The 19,909-nt window shown below is 35.9% G+C and overlaps 1 protein-coding gene across 1 annotated transcript in view; it reads left to right on the top strand.

Annotated features, from left to right (window-relative positions):
* Positions 1-19,909, top strand: part of TMCO1 (transmembrane and coiled-coil domains 1) — a 40,834-nt gene that overhangs the window by 9,857 nt on the left and 11,068 nt on the right. Inside the window, exons 4-6 of the mRNA XM_010984440.3 lie at positions 6,693-6,739; positions 8,187-8,254; positions 15,414-15,558. Coding sequence (XP_010982742.1) covers positions 6,693-6,739; positions 8,187-8,254; positions 15,414-15,558 — 260 coding nt within the window. The remainder of the gene's footprint in view (positions 1-6,692; positions 6,740-8,186; positions 8,255-15,413; positions 15,559-19,909) is intronic.

The following is a 19,909-nucleotide window of genomic DNA, read 5'->3' as shown; positions in this document are numbered from 1 at the left end:
CTGTTCATCACCAACAACTTTATAAGACCAATTAAATGTATTTCTGTAGATTGGCCTTATCTACAGTTTTGTTACTATGCAACCTTACTTTCCCTTTGCTCAGATTCTCCACTTGGGCTTCGTCACACCTAACTTTGGCTTGTGTCCTGTGGTCCTTTCTTCATCCGTATTACTCATGATGTGCTCTCTGGGCCGCCGATGTCAGTATTGCTTGAGATGCTTGTCACAAGTGAAGGGTTCTGAGTTTTACTCCCAGACTTTACGGAATCAGAATCTCTGGGCGTGGGATCCCGCTGCCTACTTTTTAAATAAGCTGCCTAGGTAATTCTTAAATAAACTAAAATTTGAGAGGCAGTGCTACATTATAATTTGTCTGTTTCTGCTCCCACAGTTAAATGACTTGCTTTCGCAAGGTTTCCTGGTCTAAATTCCTGAAAGAAGGAATTCCAGTGAGCTCAGCTCATCTTTTCACACCACAGGTCATGGGAAAGCCTATGGATTGTCTACCTTTTGGGATAGTAGTGGCAGGGCAGGGGGTGTTAGGAATTTTCGTAAGGTTGAACCTCAGCAAGGACCATGGTGAGAGGCAGATATCCCCAGGAAGTGGCCAGGGAAGGGAGGGCAGGCTTTCTGAAGCTTCACTGAATGGGTGTGTATCTCCTTTCTTAGTGACTTGGAAAGATGGGAGGACATTTTTGAAATTTAATTTATTTGGGGCCCTGGATTTATATATTCATTCTAGGCCTTTTGTCTATGCTATTTGGATTTTCCATAAAAGAAGACTGTAACAGTCATTTCATTTAAATTTTACTTCTCCCAAACTACATTAAATTTTGAAGGCATGTTATTAATAATTAGTCTTCCATTCAAGACAACTCAGAATATAGAACTGCCATGGAATACCTAATTCTTTTAATCTATAGAGAAACATCTGCTAATTTGATCATCTCTTCCTTGTTTGAAAATGTTCTCCATCTCCCAGACCACTGGTTGGATCAGACTACCCAGTTGCCCCCTGAGTACTTTGATTTATATTCTTTGACAGAAAGAACAATGGTTATTGACTAAAGTAAATGATGACATGTTCCTTTCTTAGTTAAATTATATTATTTTGTTGTACAAAGCCTAATGCTGTCAAATAAAAATGTGTAATAGATTGGTTTGGGGTTTGTTCACTGTGGTCAGAATGGATGTCATCATTGCTACTAGTTTATTCCAATAGCTACAAGAAAATGTAGCCTCTTTTTAATTGAGTATTCCCTTTTAGAATTTTAATTTTTCCCTTTGTCATCTGAGATAGTATATCATTCTAGAATATAAATGTGTCTTCTTCATACTTCCAGTTTCTTCTCTCTGTGAAATTTCCTCAAATTTCATAGAGGTTGTATTCCAAAAGTTCAGTAGTAAGAGAGTGCATAGAATTCCTTCCACATGGAGGGACTAAGTTATGGTTCTCCTCTGTATTAAATCCTGAGGTTCTGGATGGTGTATAGAAAAAAATAGTTCACCCAGGACAAGTGAACACTGAATGATGTATGCTGTTTATTTCCAGCACTAGGCACCTTTAAATTCTAAATCTTCAAGGAAGGTGTAGAAGGTTTTAGACACACATTTTCACCCTCCTGAGTCAAAGTAACAGTTGAAAGATGGATTGGGAAGCACGGGCATCTTGGGAATCTTGAGCTTCTAGATGTTGAGCTGTCTCTTAGGAGGTGCTGAGTGAACCTTAGGAGAGAAGTTCACTAGCTATACTTGTAAGTAACACACTACCAAGATGGAAGTAACATTAGACTGAGACAATGACTTCCTTACCTTTTTGGAACCAAGAGACAACTTTTTGAGAAGATTTATACTAGTTAACCACTAACAGTTAAGGGCTAACGGAGCGATAGAGAGAGCCAGCCACTTATACTTATTTCAATGAATTCAACTATTTGGGGTACTGGAAGTTAAGCATTTCAAGCAGTGGAATAGCTAGCATTTATTGCATCATCTCGGTCAAAACTATTCTTCTAATTACATGAAGCATTATGCTCAAATACTCAGTTCTTGCTAATAAACAGTGTAAGTCATCATTTCAAAATAAATGGTTGGCACTTATTTCAGCTATTAATGTAGCTTTCCCAGAAATTATTCACCTGGGGAAACAAAGTTTCTTGTTAAGGGAAAATCAGCTTCTTTAAAAAAAAGATACTTTTTCAATGCAGTTTATTAGAAATTGGATTATTCTCATATAACCATGTATTACATGGTGGTTGTATTGACAGATCAGTCTTCATAAGCTTATTTAACCCATAATGTAACATAAAAACTTTATATTTAGGGACAATGGTTGGTATTGTGTTTTGTTTTGGGTTTTTTTTTTTTTTTTGGTATTGCTGGTGATTAAAAGCAAAATAGGATATGAAATGACATTTAAAAATTAATTTAAATCATTGAGGCTTAAAGGAAAGTAGATTTGATTGGAATATGAGAGAGAGAAACTCTAAGAGGATGTTTTAAATATTTTTAAGAACTCAAACGTTTCATTTCTCATTGTGTCTAACAGGATATCCTTGCAAAACTTGAACCTTATATTTTAAAATAATGATAATGAATAATTAAGACAAATCTTTGTCTAGCAGTTATTAGAGTCAGGGTTTGGTAGTCATAATGGAAGAGAGATAAAAAATTTAATAATTTTCTAAGACCTAAAAAAAAAAAAAAGGAAGGTAAAAAATATGAGTAGCGAGAGTGAGCAAATAGGAGCATCTGAGATGTAGTTAACTAAGCTAGGAAGGAAGAAAAATGAAAATGGAAAAACTTTAGATTATGTATTTCTTCTAGCAATTATTTAAAGGCATCATTCATTTGGGGGGAGGAAGGGAGCATATAAAGCTAACTGTGGCTTTATGGAGACCTTTACAAGTTTATTGTTCATAACTTGGGGAGTACCTGAAATTGCTTCCCTATTGGTAACACTTCCATTAGATTAGATTTGCTCTTTCCCAAATGGCCATTTTTGGATTTCTGAAGACCCTTACATTGTCTAGGGCTTTTAATATTAAGTTCTTTATAGTGTTTATGCCAGTTGAGGCATCTCAGCATTTCTTACCAATTAAAAAGATCAGGTTCATTTCAGACAAAACTTTGCTTGTGTCGTTGACCCTTGAACAACTTTGGGGTTAATCTGTGTATAATTTACAGTCAACCGTCATATCCGGTGTTCCTCTGCATCCCTGGATTCAGCCAATCACAGACTGTGTAGTTCTGTAGTACTGCTTTTGAAAAATATCTACATGTGAGTGGACCCGTGCAGTTCAAGCTTATGTTGTTCAAGGATCAAGTGTATAATATTTCCCTGTTAAATATACCTGTCTAGTTTGTTATTCCTTTATTCTATTCTACTTTTTGCTCCCCTCCTCCTTTTTTTTACAGAGGGTTTTTTTTTTTTTAAACCAACTTTACCTTTTTATATAATACCTTTTTTGTTCTATTTTACTGGAAATGGTCCCTATTGAAAAGTGAAATCACTGCGAGCATATAACGTACACTTTTCAGGTCACCTCAGACACAGTCACCTGTTATTCATCCATGAGTAAAATACCTGTGCTAAGAATTAGTCTTCACTTCTGCTGTACCGTCTACCTAGATCTTGTGTAGCTGATGGTGCTGTGCTGTGAGTCTATGAGAGCAAGTCAGGAGTGAAGGCAAACATCTGAGAAACTTGCCTGTGTTTCTTTCACCCCCTCCAAAGCCAAGTAAACATTAACTTATTTCTGGATTACTTGAAACCAGCGAAACCTACTTTTTATATACGATAGGCATTTAATAGCAATGTGAATTGAAAAATCCTTAAAAACCATATACAGTAGTGTTGGAATGTGTTGTAAACCTGTACTGCTCTATTCCGGCTAAGCCATGCATACATAGTCTACCTGGATGCTACTTACGGTTACAGTTTCTGTTTGGGTATTAAACTTTGTTTTTTTTGTTGTTGTTGTTAGCCACTATATATAAAAATAGATAAAAAACAGGTTTCTTCTATATAGCACAGGGAACTATATTCAATATCTTGTAATAGCCTTTGATGAAGAAGAATATGAAAATGAATATATGCATGTGTATGCATGACCTGGACATTGTGCTCCACCCCAGAAATTGACACATTGTAACTGAACTTCAATAAATAAATAAATCTTTCCAAAGGTGGGGGGAGTAGAATAGAATTTCAGAAAAACTATGTCACTTTAGTTTACTTTCAGCCTTTTTGGGCTTTATGTGCCTATTCAGGCCACCAGCTTTATCGTGAAGGACTGCTGTCCCTGGAAAGGGACTTTTGGTGTACTATTATCTTCAGATCAGCTTTTATTATATTGCCGATTCATTCATGAAGCAATATTGAGCATATACCTCAGTAGTGAGCAACTAACTACATGCCAGTTACTGAGGATACAAAGATGAAGAAGGCAAAATAGAGGACTTCTAAGCCAGTGTCTAAGACTGCATTGTCCAATACAGCAGCCTTTAGCTACGTTTGACTGTTTTAAAATTTAAATTAAAATTAAATGAAGTCAAAAATTTAGTTCCTCAGTCATCCTGGTCACATTTCATTGCTCAGTATCTATATGTAGCTAGTGGTTACTGTATTGACGGCATAGTTATAGATATTTTCGTAATCGTAGAAAGTTCTTTAGAACAGTATTGCCAAAGGAATCAAGATTTTCAAAAGGAAGTGACACAAAAGCTGAGGCTTAAAAGTTGAGTACAGGCTAGCCAGGAAAGGGCCAGATAGGGGTGGGATAAAACATTCTAGGTAGAAGTAGGGTAACCACCCATCCCAGTTGGTCTAGGACCGAGGAGTTTCTTGGGATGTGAGGTTTTCAGAGCTAAAACTGGAACAGTCTGGGGAAGACTGAGACAGTTGGTCACCCAAGGTAGAAGAGACTTTGTGAATAAAAACACTGACTCAAGAGAAAAGCATCCTGGATAGAGGAACTTGAAGTTGTTTGGTGTTGTAAGAACATAAAATTTCATGAGAGTGGTTGGAAATGTGGTTGCAGAAGTAAGCAGAGGCCAGATACAGGACTTGTAAGTGATACCGGAACATGATCTTGTAAGGATGAAAAAGCGTGGAAGGATTTTAAGCTGAGGAGCATCCTGATTTTGTTCAGTTTTGCCTTGTTGGTACATCTGACAGGCATTTATGTGAAAGATGGATTTGAGAGAACAGGTTTGCAGGTAGTGAGACCTGTTAGGAGACTTGAAATAATATAGGTAAGTGATGTTAGAAATCCTAACTGAGGAAGTGGTAGTAAGGAGGAGAGGAGGTTGATTTCACAAGTGTTTATGAGGTATAATTAATAAGACTTGGTGTTTGGATGAGACATTAGGGAGTCAAGGATGTGCCAAGGTCTCTAACAGATGCTTTTCTGTACCTTTTCTTTTGATGTCTCAGTGGTAGTCCTTTAACCCAGAACTTCTAGTTTTATGTCTGTTTACCTTCTAGTTATCTCTTACCCTAATCCTCAAACTCCCATTTTGTTCATTTTCTTCCATATATCTTCACCATCCCCACTCTCTCCTGCCTGTATTCTTTCCTCCCAGGGAGAACACACTGGACAGGAACATTCAGGACAAGGGGTCGTATATTCATCCCACCATGTACTGTTTGGAAACTGCAGTCCAGTCCGCAGTTCCTGTGGGTCTGTGCTTGTTCCTCCCTTTCCTTTACCTGCCTGAATTTGTCAGCCCTCACACCAGTTTAATGTATTCCAGTGGGATATTTTTTTGATTTGGACAGTATTATATTATTTCATAATCTTCTATGAGAGTGGGGATTTGTGTATGTCTTATTCATTCATTTATCCCTAGTGCTCAGAAAAGTGCTTGGCATATATATGTGTGTAATCAGTAAGTATTTGTTGAATAAATTGATCCTGGTGATAAAAATACATGATCAGAGAAAGCAGTAGCCTAGTATGTATAGAGATCATTGGCTTAGGAGTCGGGAAACTTGGATTCTAGTCCTGCCTTTGCCATAAAAGACTTGGGTGGTCTCTGAGAAGTCACTTCTCCTTCGCTGGGCTTCAGTTGCTTCATAGATACAACCATGAAGTCCCTTATGTTGATGGAGTACAGTAAATTAAGGGCATTAATGTACAGCTGAGACTTCAGTGTATATAACAATTCCCTTGCGGTATTTGTCAAGTTTCCTAGCTTTCTCAGTGCCTGAACTATGAAATTATACTTATTTTTCAATTGAGTAGACTGTAATAGGAAAGAACTTGCATCTTAAGTTCATCTTAATTGGCTTTTAACTTTTAGACTCTGCTCTCAAAGAAACTGAAAGAGGGAAAAAACTTGAGAAGTGGGTAATTAATATTTGAAACCTAAGTACAGTCATTATAGTTACATTTTCCATTGATGTAATATAAGAGTGTATCTTAATGTATAGAATTAAGACACTTAGTACTAGAGGTAATTTTAAAAAAATTAAACTTTAAAGATTTTTAATTTAAAATGAAATCTTTTGGTGCTCTGCAGCATTTGAATTTTCTGTTAGTACAAAGCATACAGTATTCCAGGTTTGCAGCTTATCTTGTTAAATGATACCAAGGCCGGAGGGCTTTTGTAGTCACAGTCAGTGACAGTTTAACATCTGCTTTGTGCTCAGCGCTATGTGTATTAACCGGTTCATTGATTCTTTGCAGAGAGGCAAGAAGAGAAACTGAAGAATAACAACAGAGATCTATCAATGGTAAGAGTCCTAAATATAACTTCATCATAAACCATGTGTTTTTCAACGAAAGACCCTGATTTGTATCAAGTACACTGCACTTACCTTTTCAGAAATTTATAGTTTATTCAGGCCGTTTATAGTGTCATGAGTGTTCCTGGGCCAAGTAGACATGAAAATATGCTTCTGGGCTGAAGCTTCATGTTGGTAATATAAATAGCTTTTTTAGGCTGTCTCAGAGGTCATAATTTGTCCCTTTTAACACAGTTTTTATTAGCTTCCCTTTATGTTTTCAAATGAAATAGCTTATTTGCTTTTTCTTCCTCACGTTATTGCTGAGTCTTTGGTTTTATGGTGACCTGGCATTATAGATGGCCTACATTGTGGCTTTTGCTCTTTAAGAAGTCTTTTGTTCTGAGGGCCAGGCACATCATAAAGTGTAAGTGATTTTATTAGCCGTTTACTCATTATTTATAAAGAGGAGTGTTTGTTCAAGCCTATTTTTCTGAGGCATAGGTAGGCTAATTATGTGGCTTGACTCATTTTTCTGCTTAATTTCTGGATATTTAACACAGGACATGTGAACTGTGCAACAGTTGTCTTTTGCTTACCGAGAGACCTTTGCTGTATTATTTTATCTTCTATTTCTCGAAACATTTATTAAGAAAGATTATAATTTAGAAGTGCATTTTTTTTAAAAAAGCTATTCTGTTTTCACAATCACTACATGTTCATGAGACCAGATTTGAAAACTACAGAAACAAGGGATAAAAATTGCTGATAAACTGTTAATCTTACATCTTTATGATCTTTGGTTTGTTTATATTTTTATGGTATATGTAATTAAGAAAAAAAGTTAGCTGCAAGTAACAGGGTATTTAACAAACAATATTTTAAACATGTAATGGTTTTGCTACTTGCTCAAGGAGTGCAGGGCTCGGTAGTCCTCGTGGGCTGGGTGGCATCGCAGTAACGTCATTAAGGAGTCAGGCTGGCCTGCCTTAGTTTACAGTCGTTTGGTTGTTGGATGATGCTTTTGTGTCAGGCATCGTATTCTTCATTCTGGGCAAGAAGACCGGGCAGAAGGCCTAAAGGGATGCTGACCAAGTTTGTCCCTTTAAAATGTTAAAAAAAAAAAAAAATTCTAATCACAGATGTTTAAATGTCTGCCAGTTTAAATTTATGTAATTAAAGAATATATATATTCAAGTTTGTCCCTTTAAAAAGTCCTGGCTAGTACTTGTATTTATAACTTACTGGCTGGAATTGGGTCACATGGTCACCTCAATACTATTCATCAGAAAGGAGCAAGGAGAGGAAGCCTTGGAGGTAGAGGGTGGGTTAGCCAATAAATAGCTTTTTGCCAAGGAGCACTTTTTAAAAAGGACATGAAACCAAAACTTTTGGGGTATGCTTTAGTGCTGGTTTGTCTTTCACGTGAAATGACGATTTGTTGGTCTCCTTCCAGGTTCGAATGAAGTCCATGTTTGCAATTGGCTTTTGCTTTACTGCCCTAATGGGAATGTTTAATTCTATGTGAGTATCCTTTTGTATCCTTTTAATCTAACTATTGCTCTATGTGTGTGTGTGTATGTGAGCTTTAAACTTTTTTAGTAATATTTTATTTTGATATTTCAAATTTATAGAAAAGTTGCAAGAACAGTATATTCATTATCCAGATTCACAATTGTGAATATTTTGCCCTCATTTCTTTCTATTTTTCTCTGTTTCTCCGTATCATATATGTACTCATTCATACATTATTTGTATATTTTTCTTAATCATTCGAGATTTTGTTGTAGGCTTCATGCCCCTTTATCTGTAACTGCTAAAGTTGTATTTCCGAAGAACGTGGATATTCTCTTACTTAACCTCGATCCAATTATCAAAATCAAGGAAGTTAAATTTTGATAGAATACAATTATATGATGACTTTTTCACCCTCTTAATATTGAGGATACCTTATGTATAAGGCAAAGGCTAAGGTATTATGGGCCTCTAAAAATAATTTAATATTCCTCTGAGTTTTAAGTTACTTAGGAGCATACTGCTTCAGAATGAAGGTAGTCATATAAAGATGTTTTGACTCTTAAAATAGTCTCAACGACTATAATTTTGTTGAATGATAAGGTAAATTACTATTGTCTAAACTAGCATGTTGCAGACCTGAGTAATTGTGGTCCTGCTCTTGACAGAAGCTAGGAAGATATCCAGAGACGACAGGCAGTCATTTATTACCTTTCAAAGCTCACCTGAACTATCCCACGCCTATTAGAATTGTCCTCACTCACTCTTTTCCTTCCCTTTCTCCTGTTCTTCCCTGCTTCATTTCTGTCTGTCCCTCTGCCTCTCCTGGTACTCAGCCCCTGCCCCCACCTCCAGTCTGTCCTTCTCTCACCACCTGTTAAGGGCTACTTTGTGCCAGGCCTTGTGCTAGGTATCAGGATATAACAAGTAAGCTGTGTTCCTGCCCTTAGTAATATCAAAATTTTATGGGAAGAAAAGACAGATAAACAAATAAATGGATGTTATAATAGATGTGTGTGTGTGTATGTGTGTATGTGTGTGTGTGTGTCTGTCTGTGTAGTAGGGGAAAGAAGGGAGTGGTTATTTTTACCTCGGTGAGGGACTAGAGAGACTGCCCAAAATGGTTTTAATACAGAATTTCCAGTTAACTAACGATTACTAAAATCATATACCTCTAGAGCGGAAAAAGACCTTTGGGAGATTAAATAATTTCCCCAGGGTATCCAGAAGTCTCATAATTTCTAACTTAAAATTCTAAACTCAGTATTCTTTTTCACTGCCATGCTTTCTCTCATTTCTTGGGTATATATCACCATGGATTACCAAGTAGACCAAACACTGAAAGACTTTATAGTTATCTAGTAAGTTCCATTGGTACAACAAATATTCTTAAATTTGTCACATTCTGGGCAGTGTGCAGCTGGTTAAGTACTCATCTATATATGTATTTTTTTTAATTTGATGCTTTACCTCTTATTTTTCTCATAGTCTGATTTTTTGAATAATATTTTTATAAGTTAGTGGTGTGTGTGTGTGTAGCTATTCCTGTTGGTCTTGGCTTTATTGTGTGATGACGGTAACGGATTTGAATCCCTGCTTTGCTTAAAGTTCAGCATTTGATTTTATTCCTTAGTCTTACGTGCAGATGGAGTCTAATGAAATTGACTAAGAAATACCTGTGGGAAATATAGCCAGCACTTTATAATAACTAAATGGAGTATAATCTTTAAAAATTGTGAATCACTGTGTTGTACACTCGAAACTTATGTAATATTGTAAATCAACTATACCTCAATTAAAAAAAAAGAAAGAACGGTGGCAATTTCTAACAGTAGTAATGCTGCCTTATATTCATGTGATTCCCTTTTTTAATATTATTTGTGAACATATTATGGTATGAAAGTCTGATCTATGGGAGGGACATCTACTTGAATTATATTTTTCTCCCAGTGTCATATTTTTCCCCTAATGGAACCTCTTTTATCACATTTTTTTCCTCCAATTTTTGAGGTAATACATTCTTGCTGGAAAAATTCCAATAGTATATAAATGTATAAACTATAAAGTAGAGGGCGTGGGGTGTAGCTCAGTGGTAGAGCATGTGCTTATCATGCGTGAGAGCCTGGGTTCACTCCCCAGTACCTCCACTAAAAAAATAAACTGAATATCACTCTGCCTTCCTCAGTTAGGAGTGCATGTCCTTCAAGATTTGTCCTTTTTCTGTCTATATACAAACATTTAGACGCTTGTATATATTGGTTTTTATACCCCAAAATGGTTGTTTTGTAACCTGCTGTAGTTACCTGTGATAATTTTTTTAGATACAGTACTTGTAGCTCTTACATAATCATTTTTAGTGTCTGTATTACATTGAATGGATGTATCCTAACTTCTATAATCTTTACATAGAATATTCACAGGAATTATATACACTAGTATATACTTTTTTTTCCCTCAGGTATGTCTTAGAAGTGTTGCTTGGGTAAAATTTTTGATGGAAGTTGTTCTCCACAAAAGTTTTATTAATGTATATTTTTAGATTATTGCCCTCAGTGCTGGTGAGCGGCTTTTCTCTGTATGCTTGGTATCACTGGGAATTATGTATCGGTTTAATTTTTGAAAATCTAATAGTTGAAAAGTAATTTTTTTTAAATTTGTATTTTTTATGAGATTTAGCATCTCTTCATATACTTATTATATTTTTCCATTTCTAAATTTCTAGTTCATGTTCTTCCCTCCTTTTTTTATTTACAAGAATTCTTTATGTATTGAAATTATTAAACTCTTTTTGGAGATATATAGACAATATTAATTTTTATATCAAATCTATTACTCTTTTTTCTGTTATATAAATAATGCCTTTCTCATTCCAGATTATATAATTTTTTTCGACTTTTTGTTTTTTATATTTAAATTTTGTTTCATCTGTAATTTATTTTGGTGTTTAGTTTCCAACTTTACAAAGTTCTTAGCCATTGTCAATACCAGGTAGTGAATAAATAATATATATTTTCTCTGATGATTTGAAATGATTTGCTTATGGTGTATCAGGTAGCGTCCCAAAGCTTATGCAGTAGAGCACAACCAGGAATGTATATCAGAATCAAAGTTTAAAAAAACGATTTTCTTATACTAGTGATAACAAATAACTTCTGAAAAATTGAAGCAATATGGAATAATACAGAATAAGAAGTGAAAGTGGACCCAATTGAGTTGAAAACTTATGTCCACACAGAAACATGCACGCAGATGTTTATGGCAGCTTTATTGTTAATTGCCAAAACTTAGAAGCAACCAAGATGTTCTTCAGTAGGTAAACGAGCAAACTGTGGTACATCTGGACAGTGGAATATTATTCATTGCTAAAAAGAAATAGGCTATTGATTATGCAGAGATAGGGAGGAGCTGTAAATGCATGTTACTGAGTGAAAGAAGTCAACCTAAAGAGACCACATACTGTTTGATTGCAACTATATGACATCGTAGAAAAGGCAAAAACTATGGAGGCAGTAAAAAGATCAGTGTATGTCAAGGATTAGGTTTGAGGGAGGGATGAATAAGCAGAGCACAGAGAATTTTCAAGGTAAAACTATTCTGTATGATACTTAATAGTGACACATGTTGCTATACATTTATTAAAACCCCAAATTATTATCTGCTAATCCCAGACTCCTAGTTTATCCCTTCTCTGCTTTCTCCTTTGGTAACCATAAGTTTGTTTTCTATGAGTCTCTTTCTGTTTTGTAAATAAAGTCATAATGGAAAAATATGAAAAAGAATATATATGTGTATAACTGAATCACTATGCTGTACACTGAAACTAACGTAACATTGTAAATCAACTATACTTCAATTAAAATGAAACAAAACAAAACCCCATGAGTGAACCCTAATGTGAACTGTGTACTTTGGGTGATAATGAGGTGCCATTATAGGTTCATCAGTTGGCGGTTGTGAATAATGCTTCTGTTAACATCTGTGTGCAGGTTTTTGTATGAACAAAGTTTCCGACTCCTTTGTATAGATACCGAGGAGCACAATTGCTGGACTGTGTTCGTGTTTTTATTCTGGTCTTTGTGCCCCGTACATTTAAAAAAATGCATACTTCTTTTGTCTGAGACTACTGCAAGCACCTGGAAGTTAAAGGCTGTATCTCTGTTTTTATAAGCTGGCATGTGAAATTAAAAGTCTACTACGTATTTGATTGTATTGAACAATAACTATTCATTCTTCAGCATAATTTCTCTTAGTTTCACCTTTACCATCTGTAGACTGGAATACATTATCTCTAATATCTATTTTAGTTTTAAAATTTGTTGACAAGAAAAAAGCTTCAGGTTAGGCTAAGATAGGAAGGACTTGAACTCCCAGATTGCCAGAGAAGCAATAGAAGGCACTGATTTTAGCGATTTACTTCTCTTTGGCTTCTCTTCCTGCATCATTTCCATAAAGCTGAAACATTATAATCTTAGAATCAGAGGAGATCTTAAAAGTCGTTTAACCCATTATTTCTGTGTCAGTACAGAAACCCCTCCAATAATACCTCTAGCAGATAATTTTCCATCCTCTTTTTAATTATTTTCGATGATGAGGGGCTTGATGTTTTCTTAGATTATACAGTTTTACTGAGTAGTTTTTAGGGTTTGAAAGTGGTTCCTTTTAATGTGCCAAAATATGCTTCCTTGTTCTCCTGTTCATGAGCAGTGGTCCTGCCGTCTGAAACTGCACAAAGTGCGCTTAAAGAAATAGTTGGCCTATTATAAGCCATCCCTCTCTTTACACCTTTTTCCTTCTCGCTCCAACTCTTCATTATTAGGTTAGACACCAGTTCACATAAGCTATTCCTATGGCAAACTTCTAGTCTCCTAGAAAAATTGATTTGACTTTTTTTTCCTCATATTTGTGGCTACCTTAAGGTCTCATGTATAGTAAGTGTTCAGTTTCACATAAATGAATAACTTACAGGACATAAGCTTTTTTTTAAAAGCTTTTTTCCAGCTTTATTGAAATATAATTGACATATAATATAGAACATTGTGTATGTTTAAGGTGTACAGAGTGATAATTTGATACACATATGTATTGCAAAATGATGACCACAATAAAGTTAACAGATCCTTCACCTCATGTAAATAACATTTTGTTGTGGTGAGAACACTTAAAATTTACTCTGTTAGCAACTTTCAAGTATATAATACAGTATTAACTGTAACCACTTGGCTGTACATTAGATCCCCAGAACTTACTCATCTTAAAACTGAAAGTTTGTACCCTTTGACCAGTGTTTCCCTATTTCCCCCACCCCCTACCCTCTGGAACCACCAATCTAATTGTTTCCATGAATTCAGCCTTTTCAGATTCCACGTATAAATGATATCATACAGTATTTGTCTTTCTCTGTCAGACTTTTTCGCTTAGCATAATGCCCTGAGGTTTCATCTGTGTTACCACAAATGGCAAGATTTCCATTTTTTATGTCTGAAAAAACCTCCATTGTACATGGAGTGTATATATATATACACACCACATTTTCTTTATCCATTCATCTGTCAATGGACACTTAGGTTGTTTCTGTATCTTGGCTGTTATGAATGATACTTCAGGGACAAGGGAGTGCCGATCTCTTTGAGATAGTAGTTTATTTCAACTCCTCTGGGTATATACTTGGAATTGAGATTGCTAGATCATATGATAGTTCTGTTTTTAATTTTTTGAGCAATAGCCATATTGTTTTTCATAGTAGCTGTACGAGTTTACATTCCCACCAACAGTGCATAAGGGTTTTCTCCACATCCTTGCCAGCGTTTGATTTCTCTTATTCTTTTGTTCGTAGTCATTCTAACAGGCATGAGGTGAAATCTCATTGTGATTTTGATTTGCATTTCCCTGATAATTAGTAATGTTGATCACCTTTTCATGTACTTTTTGGCTATTTGTTTGTCTTGTTTGGAGAAATATGTATTCAGATCCTCTGCCCACTTTTTTTTCCCTCTGCCCTTCTGTTTAGAATACCTTCTATTTAATTGGATTATGATGATGATGATGATGATTATTATTCTTTTGAGTTGTACGAATTCCTTATCTATTTTGGATATTAACCCCTTATCAAATATATGGTTTGCAGATATTTTCTCCCACTCCATAATTTGCCTTTTCATTTTGTTGTTTCTTCTGCTGTGCAGAAGCTTTTTAGTTTGATGTAGTCCCATTCGTTGATTTTTGTTGCTTATGCTCTTGGTGTCATATCCAAAAAATCATCGCCAAGACCAGTGTCAAGGAGCCTTTTCCTTTGTTTTCTTCTTTGTTTTGTTTTACAGTTTCAGGTCTCATATATAAGTCCTTAATCCACTTTGAGTTAATTTTTGTGAGTGGTGTATGATAGGGATCCAGTATCATTCTTTTGCTTATGAATATTCAGTTTACCCAGCACTGTTTTTTAAAGAGACTATCCTTTTCCCCTGTGAGTATTTCTTGGCTTGTTTGTCAAATGTTAGTTGATTCTATATGTGTGAGTTTATTTCTGGACTCTCCATTCTGCTCCATTAGTCTGCATGCCTGTTTTTATGCCAGTATCATATTGGTTTGTTTACTGTAACTTTGTAATATAGTTTGAAATCAAAAAGTTGTTGCCTGCAGCTTTGTTCTTTCCCAAAATTGCTTTGCCAGTTTAGGATCTCTTGTGGTTCCATACGAGTTTTAGTATTGTTTTTTTCCATTTTTGTGAAAAGTGGAATTTTGATAGAGATTGTATTGGATCTATAGGGATATAGTTTTTCTTAATAAAAATACTTATAATGAATATTTCTACCTTTTAAGTGAGTTGATAAATATTTTAACATTTCTCAGTCTTAATTTCTAACACAGTAAATATTGATAGATATAACCTCTAAACAAAACCTTTTTAGAGTCTTCAATAATTTTTCAGAGTGTTAAGGAATCCTGATACTGAAAAAAATTAAGAACCACTAGTTTAGAAAAAGATCGATGGAAAAAATCTAGGTCTTTCCGTACATTCTGGTACTCTAGGTCTCTTTTCAGAATATCACCTTTTCTTTGTTTTTTAGAGATCAAGGGACTTGAAGTTCTATTTCTGTCCCAGATTCTCCTCTGGAACTAAGAAGCTTGTCAGTCTTCCAAAAATAACAATTCTTTGTTTTTTCCTTTTTAGATTTGATGGTAGAGTGGTGGCAAAACTCCCTTTCACTCCACTTTCCTACATCCAAGGACTGTCTCATCGAAATCTGCTGGGGGATGACACCACAGACTGTTCCTTCATCTTCCTGTATATTCTCTGTACCATGTCGATTAGACAGGTGAGTGACCACATCCACTATTTAATGTATATGTCCTTCCTTGCTCTTCTATCCTAAATTAGTGTTTGGTTCTGTCATACTGAAAGTGTCTGCCTGCTGCTACTGAGATCTTCCAGTTGCTTATTTTAGAATTCCAGTGTATCATCTAAAGCTGTCTTAAATGTATATAGGTCTAGATTACTGATCCTTAGGGATGGGAAGTAGCCATAAAACCAAACATGGTTCCACATCCTATTTTTAGAGCTCTCAAGTTTCTTCTTTATTGCAATTATCTAAATAGAAAAGTAGAGTAGGATTTTGTCTTCCTATTGTCATTTCTCCTTTATTATACACCAGTGCCTTTTGGCTCTTCAGGAACACAAGTAAGCGTAATGATTTGGTGACTCTAAGTTGTTCACAGTTGAGATAAAGTCTGGAATTTACATTTGAGCAACATGATGATCAGACTTTCGTAGTGAAAGAGTGAGAGCGAATAGAGGCGTATAGGGGTGTGAGAGCCTGGGAGAGAGACGTAACATTCAGTTAGTAGGGGAAGATTCAGGCAGAAAGTTTGAAAGAGTGAAGTGGCTTCTGAGATGGGACTTTAGCAAGTAAGAGGGGTTAAAGGCACTGGCTCAGGAACTCTATGTTCCAGGGCGTTATTCAGCTTTTGAACATACTGTCATTCAGCAGGTAGTGCAGTGGGGAGGTTGGCACACGCATTAAGTATGACCATGATTCTTTCAATGTTTGTTCCATAAGTGATTCTTTCACAGCTGTCTTTCGTCTTCTTCCTCTGAATACTGTCTGTGACAGCAGCGTTTTGGTTGGTCTGGCACGTGGGAATAAGTAGGAGATGGAATTATAGCCTGAAGTTCTCAAAGATCTTCATGCTCTTACTGCCTAATACTTCATCTCCCATCTCATCCAGCACTCCAGCCATTCTGACCTGCCTGACAGTTTCCACATGCCACTCATTTTTTGTGAACTGCTCTCCCTTCTATCTGGGTGCCTCCCACATTCTGCATATTAAATGCAACTAAGTTTCAAGGCTTTTTGGAATCATTTTGGGATGCCTACTGCATTCTGAAGGATAAATGTGAAAGGGACATGCCCAGATGTGGAAATGTCAGAAGACTGTTGTAGTAGCCTAGCAAAAAATCATGTTCTAAGCTATTACAGCAATGAGAGGGATGAAAAGGAGGGGACAAAGTTGAGAAATACATAGAGGGGAACCAGTAGAATTTAGTGATTGATTTAATGTGAAGGAGAAACTAAGGTGACGCCCACATTACGGCTTTGGTGACCAAATGAAGGATGGGAATAGAGGAAAGAGGAGTAGGTTGGTTAGAAGACTTGCTGCTTGAGGACTTTGTGGGGCCTCAAGTTGGTATGTCCGCCAGGAAGTTGTATTCTTGTGTAGCCAAGCTGTGTACTGCACCTTGTGAAATGCTTTAGCATTTTGGCTTATCCAAAGGTGGAAGCCAAGACAGTGACAACAGATCTCTTTGTTGGTTTGACAGAGGTCCGTTGATATGTAGACTATTGCTCTTAAATCTGATTATTTAAATAGGAAGTTTTAAAATTGAAGCTGGGGTCGAAATGTTAATAAAATGCAGTGATGTATACTTTCTATTTTAAGCGACAAAGAGCAATTGTATTTTAATTACATGCAGATGTTACTGCTTTATTTGTGATGGCTCACAGTAGTCATTTTATTTTATATTATTTTATTATTTTTTTTACAGTAGTCATTTTAGATGCCCCATTTATACTGCTCCCTGGACACTGGTACTTAGAAGTCACCATCTGAAACTGGAGTTTTTTTAAATGAAATAAATGTTAAGAATGATCATTGAGAAAGTTCAGCTCAAGTTGGTCTTTAAACTCCTTCCAGTTATTTCAGAAAGTCTGGTGAGGCGTATGTCTAGCAGTTAATTTTACCAGGAATGCCATGGTCATTTACCATGGTGGTCAGCAAACTTTCTGTAAGGATCTCGATAATAAATATTTTTGTATTTATTTTTCAGGCCGTACAATTTCTATCACAACTACTCAACTCTGCCATTGTAGTATGAAAGCACCCTAGACAATATGTAAATGAATGAGTGTGGCTGTGTTCCAGTAAAACTTTATTGACAAAAGGAAAAAAGAAGGCAGCAGGCCAGCCATAGCCTGCTAATCCCTGAAGGTTCAGGCAGAGACTGTCACAAACTCTGCTGCCATTACAGTATGAAAACAGTCCTGGACAATATGCAAGTGACTGAGTGTGGCTGTGTTCCAGTAAAACAGGCAGCAGACCAGCTATGCTAACCCCTGAGGGCCAGAGTGTACACCATGCGCTGTGAAGTAGGAACATCCACAAATACTAGACTGGTAGGGCTGAGTGAAATAATTGCGTATTGAATACAAAAAAGGGCAGGGGTAGGGAAGGGGCAGCAGAAAAACACAAAAGAATCCCATGTGTTTGTTTGCAGCCAATGAGGATGTATACTCACATTTTTCACTTCTGCTTGCCTGGCTCCGTGCACCAATATTAATAAGAGAAGAATATATAGAGCTATAGTGTAGGTATTCTGAGATATTAAAGATCTTCGGAAAATCACTGAAATGACCTATTTCTATAATTTTTGTTTTATTAGCTGCAAATAGTTTCTGTACCTGTTCTTTATTGGTTGTTAGTTTTTATACTGGAGGATTATGAACTTGTATCCAGTCGAAACACCTGAGCATTTGAAGTGTTACTAGGGGATATGTACTTCTTTTTTTGATTTAAAATGCTTATCAGCTTGCTCTTTCCATGTTTTGTTTTGTCGTTTTGTTTACTTTTTAGGATCTTAGGTTACATCTCAGTTGACTCTATAGATACCTGCGACACGAACAGTCAAAATATGAGGCTTTCAGATTATAAACTGTACTATGATTTCTTCAATGAGGTCATTCTCAGGCAAGGAAATGGGTCACTTGGTTTCAGATATGCACTGTAGCATAAAGTAATTTTAGGAGAACATATGAATTAGGTTTTTTATTTGTTTGTTTTGGGTTGTAAAGTTGAGGGAACTAAATAGAATGATTCAAGTTTCCATCACAATTTTTCATATTCTGCCTTATATTACAGGATTTTTTGTTTATTTTTGTCTGCTTCTAATTTTCATCTATTTTCTTCTCCTTTCCTCTCCAACTCTTTTAAGGTAGTAATTTTTTTAAATAGTTTGAAACAGTCTCCTCAATATTACAATACTTAATACTGATGTATCTACTTACTGACACGTGCAACTTTCAAAAAAGAGAAAACAGTATCACAAAGGTTATTTTATGCTTCTAGGTATGTCCCAACCCACCCTTTAAACCACCTAACAATCTCATAGATAAGCTTCCAGGTCTGTATTAAGGTAGTAATTTCTTAATTGTCTTTATATCCGTTATAGTTCCTATGCATGGTACATAGTATGTACCTGAAAAGCACATGTTAAACAAACAGTGGATGCGTCACCAAAGTATAAACTTATAAACTGGGTAAATTGGGGTTTTACCATTTTTCACTCCCTAGAGCTATGCATGAAAAATTCATGGTTTCCCCAACCTCCAATAGAAATTATCAGACTTCTGGGGTTTTAACAATCTAATAGATAAGAATCGATATCTCATTGTAGTTTCAATTTGCATTTGCATCTAGCGTCTCTATTTGTCTGAGAGCTGTTTATATATTTTTTCATTCTTTGGTGGTCGAGAGATTGTATGCTTTTTGCCTATTTCTCTCTTGGGTTGTTGGTCTTTTTCTTAATTTTTAGCTGTTAGCCCTCTCTGTATGCTGCAAGTTGCAGATAATTTTTGCAAATGGTTATTTGTGTTTCAGTTTTACTTAGAATGGTTTTTGTCCAGGCAAAATTTTATTTGCTGGGTTTTTTTTTTCTTTTTTGGTCAGATTAATTAGTCTTTTATGGCTTTTGGATTTTTAGTCATGGTTAGAAAGTTCCTCTCTACACCAAAGTTGTAAAGAAAGTCACCCTTGTTTTCTTTGAGAACTTTCTGGTTTCATGCCTCGCATTTAAGGCATGAGTTGACCCATTTGGCGCTGATAGTAGTGTACCTTATTTGTTCTTTCTTTGCTCTCTTGTACTTTGCCAACTACTACGTGATTTTTGTGAGGGGAAACGTAAAAACATGGATTCATTTGAGATCAAAGGTTGCCTACCCCTTTTTTCAAAGACTGAAGAAGCCAGAGGGTGAAAAGAATGCAGTGCGGTGAATGATTGTTCTTGAATGCGGTGTGTGTTTGAATTGCTGAATCCCTGTCAGCAGCCTGCTCTGAGTATTCTCTCTAGAGTGCTTGGCTGAATTCCTCTCTGAAATTTGAAAGTCTGTTCAGATC

Source organism: Camelus dromedarius, chromosome 23 (assembly GCF_036321535.1).
Source record: "Camelus dromedarius isolate mCamDro1 chromosome 23, mCamDro1.pat, whole genome shotgun sequence".
Classification (NCBI taxonomy): Eukaryota; Metazoa; Chordata; class Mammalia; order Artiodactyla; family Camelidae; genus Camelus; species Camelus dromedarius.
Note: the sequence above shows the minus strand (reverse complement) of the source record. Positions and strands in the feature narration are given on the sequence as shown.